This window comes from Nannochloropsis gaditana, assembly GCF_000240725.1.
Source record: "Nannochloropsis gaditana CCMP526 unplaced genomic scaffold scaffold446, whole genome shotgun sequence".
Taxonomy (NCBI): domain Eukaryota; class Eustigmatophyceae; order Eustigmatales; family Monodopsidaceae; genus Microchloropsis; species Microchloropsis gaditana.
The window spans coordinates 16,429-25,004 of NW_005803507.1; the positions used below are offsets into that span (position 1 = coordinate 16,429).

The window sequence follows — 8,576 nt, forward strand, 5'->3', positions numbered from 1 at the left end:
GGTGGTGGCGGTGATGGGGGCATTGCATGTACCGGGCGTGATTGCCGCCATCCACGCCGACAACGGTGGGGACACCTTAACTTTTTCCACAGTCGCCCGCTTGCCGGCCGTGGACGGGGAAAAGGGCGGGGGAAAAGGCGGAGTCGCGCTGACCAGGGAGTACCGTCAGGTGTTGGGTCGCTTGGTGTGGGCGTGGGGAAGAGAGGCAGGGCCTAGGGTACTGCGGGACGTGGCCATCGGGGTAGCGACGGGGGAGATCATATCCACGGGATGGAGGCTGTGGGGGGAGGAGGTGATGGCGTCGGTGGACGCGTCCATCGGGCAGGTGGTGGGAGGGGCGGCGGGTGGGGCAGTGCACCCTTTGTTGTGAAAGATTTGGATAGGTGGTCCGCGAATGCAGTCGGTTGAAAACGTCTTCGTGTTGGAGTGAGTGGGTGCTGCATGCGGATGGTGGAGGGGTCATGGCGGACATGGTGATGGCGAGAGAAATGTCGTCATGGAGCGCAAATGTAAATATGTATGCAAGGAAAAGGTACCATCAGGAAAGAACGATTCGTGGATTTTTAATACTGAATCATATCGACAAAATTTTGTGATGTTATACTGTTTTCAGGTGCAGCTTGTGGCCGGTTCGCTGAACGGAGGATAAGGCTTTGAGCCATGAATTTCTTTTCAAAGTCATCATTCATCATCCAACCAAGAAGCTTTATGGTATTAGTTAGCGTTATGGATTAATTGTGGCCCAGGATCGACTGATTGATACGCATTTAGAGATTCAAAAGACAAAGCTGACCGAGACCGGAGCAGGCTTATTTATATCTTTATTCGATTTTTTCGATAGCAACATAAGCTGGGGTCCTGCTTCAGATTTTATTTCCCAACAATCCTGAGAAGTCTCGCTGGTGTACGAACAATTGAAGCACCAGTTTCATTATATTTATTGGATGTATCGTCCACTGTACGCACGGTAGGAACGTATTCAAGAGGACATGATTCCGGCACACGTGGATGACGCCATCGTGACTCCCCGCATGTGTCATTTGGGCCTAGCAAGGATTGGCAAGATCATTAGAAAGAAAGCAACTCGGGTGTCTCCTTGGCACAGCCCTCAATAACCACGCTCAACTAGCTCTAATACAGCTTCCTTTTCTTTCTGCGTCAGGTTTAAACAACGGAAACGTTACAGGAAAACGAGTACTCTCAAAGAAGTTCTCAGCCCTCGGTGAGGAAGCTCCGGGTGGAAACACCCTTTTTAGGTGCATTTAAATCTTTGCTAGTCGTCTCGTTTGCTAAACACGTGAGTACGCGGAAATGTGCATTCTGCGTCTTATTTGACACAATTTTCACCCCAAAAGTCCCCACCAACCTTACAGAGGCTAACGCGCGATTTGACAGGCGATTCTCACCATGTCGACCACCAAGGTAGCCACAACCACCCGATCCGCGAATTGTACATCACGACCAGACAGTCGCTTGCATGATTGTTCTTCTACTGCGGTCGGGGGGCATGACTCCGAGAGCAAAGCCCGCACGTGGAGGATTCTAACTCCAGCTCAGCGAATAGAGAAGCTAAATGGCATGGCGATGAAGCGGGCACAAGAGATGGAGAAGGTCCTTACCCCTTCTCATCCCGACTGGCCAATGTATGAGCTCGTACGAAGAGGTAACCCCGTGTTCAAGCATCGGTGGATGGTCCTTCTCTACGCGTACTGGGCCCTCACAGGGGCGGGCTTGCTCCGATGTCCCTCCCTTGCCTTCGGAATGAGCGCGTTCATCATCACCTACCTGTATATTGAGCTGTATGGCGCTATCTTGCATGTCAACCTTGATAACCCCTCCTTCTTGTTCCTCCCAGTGTTGTGGGAGGCCTGTCTAGAATTCCAATATCATCATGTCATACCCAGCGAAATTACTTTGCGTAGCTATCCTCAAATCGCCGCCGATTTGAATCTCATCGTTGCATTGCAATTTATTGTCTGCACAATTGTCTTCTATGCGCATGGCGGACTTTTTAATCCTTACATTCACGCCACAATGGCATGCGGGCTGGTCAATGCTTACCTGTTAGAGTGGGCGCATAGACAAGCTCATTTTCCTCGAGGCAAACGCCATGCTTTCGCGCAATATCTTCAGGACCGAGGTTTTCTTGTCTCCGAAGCCTTGCATCGACGGCATCATCAAACTTTTGATGTGGGGTTTCCCGTCCTTAGCGGACTGTCTGAGCCGGTGATAAACTTTGTGAGAGCCAAGGTATGCGCGAACCAATGGGTCTGGCTGGCGGCTTTTATATTAATGACGTTGGCAGGCTTGCCTTGCATTATCTCTGTCAATATGAGGCTTTGGGAATGGGGTGGAGAAGTTGTGTATGGAGGAGGGCAAGAAAGCGATGTATACTTATATGTCGAAGAGATCTTGGGAATGGCGAGGGCCCTCTGTTTGGGTCTCTCATCCTCATGTATGAGCTTTATAGAAAGCAATTTTTGACAGCATCTTTGAATAAATAAATCTGATTTTCCTAGTGGAAGAATAAATGGTTCCAAGAAACAATTACATCGCACACTCTATCAGTGGCAATGCAAGTGAGATTCTTCCTGAATTTGTACTCAAAGTCCTTGAGTATAAGTGAGCTCAAAACCGTCGGTACACATTGATTTAAGGAAAAGGACAGCTGTAAGATATGACGACACTATGTTTCCCGGTCTTGAATTGGATGGGTGCTAAAAGTATTTTGACTACATTCTTTCCCAAACTGGTTTTCCGTTTAACCTCCCCCCTTCGGCCGAAACGGTCGCTTATCCGTCGGAATTTTGAAATTGCCCGACAGAAAGCTGCTTGAACAGGTACATGTGCATAGGGTTTTTTGCAACAATGACTGCCAAAAATACACACGGGACAAAATTTCATGTGTATCGTCTACACTCTTATGTAGGTGGCACAGGCAAGTTTTGTCAGCGGTCGCAGAAGAGCTCTTCCGACCAACCTTCGCAAAGCTTGAGCGCTTGACCTTCTTTCATCCCCTGTCCGTCTAAAGCCCCAGGATGTCTACCTCGACAACACGTACAACTCCGGCCTCCGACTCAATACCGCGCTCATCATATCTCGACAATGCTAGCTGCGTATTTCCCTACATCATTGATTACTCCGACCCCCAGCTTTTGAACCAAGGTCTCCGTGATGTCGTCCGTGAGATTGTTCCTGGCTGGGCCGCCCTTATTCCCGTTCAACCTCCTTCCTCCGCCAGCAGTGACGCTGACATCACCATAGCAGTCATAAGCGGTGGCATTACAAATCTCCTTTACCGGCTTGCCCTGCCTTCCACCTGCACGCTTGCAAGCCCCCATACTCCTCGTGATGTGATAGTCCGCATCTACGGCCGCAATACGGAAGTTATCATCGACCGTGAAAAGGAAAATCGACTGTTCGCTGCTTTATCCGCCGTGCAATACGCTCCAACATACTGGGGAAGATTCACCAATGGGCGGGTGGAAGGTTGGTTGGATGCACGCCCGTTGAACCCGGAGGAATTGGCTATGACGGGTCAAAGAAAAGGAAACGGCGGGACCCCAGTGGATTTTATGGGAATGATTGCACGGGAAATGGCCAGGCTGCATGCTTTGCAAATAGAGGTGGATGATGAAGGAGGACAGGCGAAGGAGGAGGAGGAGGAGGAGATGGGAAAGAGGAAGAGGAACGGAGGGGGAGGAAGGAAAGCTGTGGTATGGGAGAAGATGGAAGAGTGGGCGAGGCTGGCAAAAAATATCTCATTCGAGGGGCCCGATGGACAGGAGGGAGGCACAGAAAAACAGAGACAATTGGAAGCGATTGGGTTGAACAATTTGGAGAAGGAAATGGAGTGGTTGAAGGACAAGCTGGTCGGGGAGGAAGGAGAGGGTGGAGTGGAGAGAGGAAGGGAGAGATCAGGGCAAGAAGCAGCCCGGTACTTCCTGGCAGAGCTGGTCTTTTCCCACCAGGATGTTTTGTGTGGGAACATTTTGTACAATCCGATGTGGAGAAGACGCGAGGTTGAGGGAGTATGGGAAGGGGCAAAAGGCGGCTCCGAGGGCCAGGATGCGGACGCGAGGAGGGGGACGGGGAAGTCCGCACAGCAGGTATCAGCCCTTGAAGATGGAGGGGAAAGTGAGACAACTGGGGCTGCCATCGTGGGTGAGGCCACAAGCGGCCCGGCGGAAGAAGGGCGGGTCCAATTCATCGATTTTGAGTACGGCGGATGGAACCATCGGGGGTTTGATCTGGGCAATCACTTTTGTGAATATGCCGGGTACAACCCTGACTACGAGGCTAGTTACCCTTCTAGAGCGCAGCAGGAGTGGTTCTTCAAGGCTTACCTCGACGCGTGCCGATGGCAAGTAGGAGGCAAGGAAATGGAGGAGAAAGAGGAAAACGCTTTCCTAGAAGGATTGTACATTTGGGTGAACAGGTACGCCTGTGCCGCCCACCTTTTCTGGGGCTATTGGGCGATCATCCAGGCCAAATACTCTCCCATCGATTTCGATTTTTTGTTGTACGCCAGCCAGCGCTTGACCGGCTATGCTGCTTTTAAACAAAGGTTCTTTTGAGCGGGTGACAGGCAACGGGCGGGGAGGCCTTGCGGGAGACCTGCCGGGCTTTGCCGGGGGGGGTCGAGGGAGGTATGCTCATGACGATCGAAGACTACTGTGAGCTTTTGTGCGAATTCTTCCAAACCATTGTGATTCTTACCTTAATTATGGTAAATTTTATTTTTCATCGCTTAATCGGAGGATCATCAGATTCGATGACAAAACAGGAGTGTACGTGAAGGTACAATCAACAAAGGAAGAAAAATAAAAATTTACAACCACGGATCTCAAGGGAAATCTCTGGCACCCCTACTTCGTGGGAGATGATTTTTTCTTGCACGAACCTTTCTATGCTCCTTTCCTGTCATAACACTTACTATCCATCTCCCCTCTTACACGCTGGTGGCGGATCCCCTCCTCATTTACTGTGACAGGCCCAACACGGAACTTAATTGGCACATCCTGTCCTCCCACTCCACTCCGGGCGTCGCAATCGGATCAAAAAGCCAGCCCCATGCCCGTAGCCACCTTGCAAGCGCAGAGAGATCGCTTTTCGCTCCCAGGCACGGCACCACCTACAATCAGATGACAGTGTCTCCTCTACACTTTTCTCGGTCATGGCGTCTTCTTCACGTCACGGACAGACCGCGCGGCAAAAACCCATCCACACCGTGCCGATGGACTACCCCACACGCGTGGCCCGGTGATGTCGATCCTATCTGAAGACGCAAGCATTGCCCCTTTCCGCCCCCTTCATGACCACCGAGGACAAGCTCACTCCCTCGGGAGACCCAAGGCGTTGGCGTGGAAATCGATGTGATCGGCCATGAATGTACTGATGAAGAAATAGGAGTGGTCGTAGCCGTCTTGCCGACGAATCGTCGCGTCCTGTCCTTTGCTCGCACAGGCCTTTTCCAAGGCCTCTGGCATCAATTGTCCCTCCAAAAACGTGTCCGCCGTACCCTGGTCGACCAGGAGGGGGAAGGGAAAGGGCCCCTCTCTTTCCATGAGCAAGGTCGCGTCCCAGCCTTCCCCGGCATTGCCAGCCCCCTGGTCCCCCTCCAAATATCCGCCGAAAGCTTTCTGACCCCACGGGCAGGCGGTTGGGTGCGCAATGGGGGCGAAGGCGGAGACGGATTTGTAGGGAGGACCGCCCTGTGAGAGGAAGGTTTTCATGGCACAGACCAAGGCACCGTGTCCTCCCATGGAATGCCCGCAGATAGACCGGGCGTCAGGAAGGAGGGCGGTGGGGAAATGACGGTGGAGGATGGCCGGAAGCTCCTGTGTGACGTACGTGAACATGTTGTAATGCCTGGAGGGAGCGGAGAGCGGGGAGGAGTCAGGGCAGGGAGGCTACGGGCATGTGGGGGCTGCGCGAGGGACGCTGATTGGAAGAAACATTTTTTTCTCCCTCCGTACCGAACTGGAAACAAAGATCATCGTACATCCCATTACGTGGGTGTCCCCCTGTAACCAAACGTCGTCGGTTCTGCGCACGGAGTCAGATCCCATGACCTCCAGGACCGCGAATATGCCACGTACCGAGACCATTTACTCGCCGTCGCATCCACGTAGAATCCTGCCCCTGTGCCGAAATCCCAGCTCTCGTCCTCGCCATCCACACCGGCGCCTCTGGGGGAGGTATCCGGACACACCACCGCCAAACCCCTTTTCGCGGCTTGGGACTGGACAAATCCTTTCTGCACCACGTTCTCATCGGTACACGTCAGGCCTGATAGGAAATAGAGGACAGGCACAGGTTTATGGGCAGACTGAGGAGGAAAGTAAACGGTAAACCGCATCACGGTGTTGGTGCTGGAGCTCGGATGGGTATATTGCTCAAAAAATCCGCCGCATGCTTTCCACCGGTTCAGGCGTGTAAGACCCTGCGCCGCCGAGTCGGAGGCGTCCACATTGGACATGAGAGCGAAACCTACACGTTGATTTATCTAGTAAGTATGTGCATGACATGAATTGTGTACCTCAAAGCCCTGTGTGTCATTTTTCTGGAGACAGTCGCTCTACCTTTCACCCTACCCACGCCACGCGTCGAATACCTACTAAGCATCGAAATAATAAACAGGGTGGGCTATAGGGAAAGTTGGAGCACTATGAGGACAAAACATTGCGTCAGAGGGTATTGATGGACTCCTGGGTGCTTTATTTGTAGTTGAGGACTTGTCTTTCCTATGTATCCTTCAGATTCTCATGAATGACCTTCTGAAAATAGTGATGAACGCCAACCACACTCCAAGACTGAGTCCGAGACCGTGACCGATGGAATTTAAATTTTGACACGCGCTTTTTGAAGGGGAACGCTCAAGTCAGGCGTGATCTTCGGTACATATATTGGGTTTCGTCGCCTCCGTTGTGTTGCTTTCGGGCGAGAAAAAGGCGACGGCGAGGTCCCGGGGGTCGTAGGATGGGGGGGTAAAAAACCTAGAAACCAAACCTTTGGGAAAACTGGTCTTACGTCATCATGGAGAGGGGGATGAGGCACTGGGAGTCCCTGTAAAATCGTGTAGCACCGTAAGAAAAATGCGAGAAGCTCTATCACTGCCTCTGAGTGGCTTTGCCTTCGAGGCATAATAATAGGGGCAGGGCGTGGCTAGAGTGGAAGGAAGGGGGACTTATTGCATGGGCACATCCCGAGTAAAAAGTGGTGCATTTCAATCGTCTGATGACACAACAAGTGCTGTAAAGGATGCACACGATGCTCGCGTTCTGCTCGCTCGCTAGCTGCTCGCACCGAACCGTGTGAAGTCGTGAGACCTTTCCATGGAAAAATGAGTCTGTGCTAGCACTACCGCTTTGCTCATCCTTATACATCTCACTTTATCCCACCTTTGCGTCTAGCTCACAGAACTTCCACATCCTTCATCATTTTACTCTTGTGGCATGGAGAAGTAACACCCCACATCCCACACTTTGAACATGAACATCCCCCACGAATTAAACACAGGGTTAGCGCCGCTTGGATTCAATACAAAGTGCTCCCGTATATGGCTCATGTGACATGGTGATTGATGCGCACCGTCTCATATCACACAATAGTCTGGCGAAGCATTAGTCCATCACACGATGCAAGAAAGAAATCGGGCGCGAATGCTCATGGCTGGTTTAAAGTGCCCTGTTTTTTTTCTGTTTTTTTTTTAACTCCTTAGGTAGCCTCTTCACTGTAACCCTTCGCGCTCCAAAATAAAGAGAGTTTAGCGCCGAATTCAAGGGCATCCTTCTTTTTATGCTCATCTAAAACCGTGACTCCCCGTCCCGTCGTTATATTCTGAATGCGTGATGCGCCGCTCCCTCTCACTTGCCCTCCGTCCCGACCTGTGCCTCGCCTGCACGCCCTTCCCCACTTTCTTCTTTTGGTTCCACCTTCCTTCCACCACTTCCACTGCCTTCATATCTCTTGCTTCCTGTGTTCTTGTCCATTGCCCATCCTTAACCTCCACCTCCAAACCGACCTCCCTGCACCTCAATAGTCGTCGTCGGAGTCAATGTCCTGCCAAGAAGCGTGCACAGGGGAGGAGTGCACGTGCGTGAGGAACAAATAACGATCCAGGAAATTGACTGGCACTTTAATCAAGGCCCGCGCACGTCGGAAGATATACAGCATTGCGGAAAACGCGCGGGCTGGCCCTTTCCTAGTTAATTACCTTCCTCACCCACCCCCCCTTCTACTCCCTCTCCCTCCTTTACTCACATCCAAGGGCGCATTCCCTCGTTTTCGCATAACGCGGAAGAATTCCTCCTCGTTGATCACCCCGTCTTGATCCCTGTCTGCTTCGTCTGTTTCACGAAGAGGGGGGGGAGGGGGAAAGGGTTAGGAAAAGATGAGCAGACGCCTCTCTTTACCTGGCCTCCTTCCCGGAAACCCGCCAGACGACATTGTTCCCGTTGGAGGTGAAAAAGAAGCGAGGTATGGCAGGGGAGGAAGCATATTGACGGGGTCCCGTTACAGACACACATATATTTATATGAGTCCGCACAGCAGGTATCAGCCCTTGAAGATGG

General features: G+C 51.8%; 3 protein-coding genes across 3 annotated transcripts; 2 read left to right on the top strand and 1 right to left on the bottom strand.

Annotated features, from left to right (window-relative positions):
- Nucleotides 1–1,159: 1,159 nt before the first annotated feature.
- Nucleotides 1,160–2,555, top strand: NGA_0199200 (kua-ubiquitin conjugating enzyme hybrid localization domain-containing protein). The gene is made up of 2 exons (XM_005854608.1): nucleotides 1,160–1,297; nucleotides 1,374–2,555. The coding sequence occupies exon 2, from the start codon at nucleotides 1,408–1,410 to the stop codon at nucleotides 2,482–2,484; it is 1,077 nt and encodes a 358-aa protein (XP_005854670.1). The 5' UTR covers nucleotides 1,160–1,297; nucleotides 1,374–1,407; the 3' UTR covers nucleotides 2,485–2,555.
- Nucleotides 2,556–3,174: 619 nt separating this feature from the next.
- Nucleotides 3,175–4,577, top strand: NGA_0199600 (ethanolamine kinase 1; the record flags this gene model as incomplete). The annotated part of the gene is made up of 2 exons (XM_005854612.1): nucleotides 3,175–3,179; nucleotides 3,245–4,577. The coding sequence occupies 2 exons, from the start codon at nucleotides 3,175–3,177 to the stop codon at nucleotides 4,575–4,577; spliced, it is 1,338 nt and encodes a 445-aa protein (XP_005854674.1).
- A 756-nt stretch (nucleotides 4,578–5,333) lies between these two features.
- On the bottom strand, nucleotides 5,334–6,510 carry FRMB (S-formylglutathione hydrolase; the record flags this gene model as incomplete). The annotated part of the gene is made up of 2 exons (XM_005854609.2): nucleotides 6,102–6,510; nucleotides 5,334–5,871 (listed from the first exon to the last, which is right to left on the bottom strand). The coding sequence occupies exons 1-2, from the start codon at nucleotides 6,479–6,481 to the stop codon at nucleotides 5,334–5,336; spliced, it is 918 nt and encodes a 305-aa protein (XP_005854671.1). The 5' UTR covers nucleotides 6,482–6,510.
- Between the last annotated feature and the right edge of the window lie 2,066 nt (nucleotides 6,511–8,576).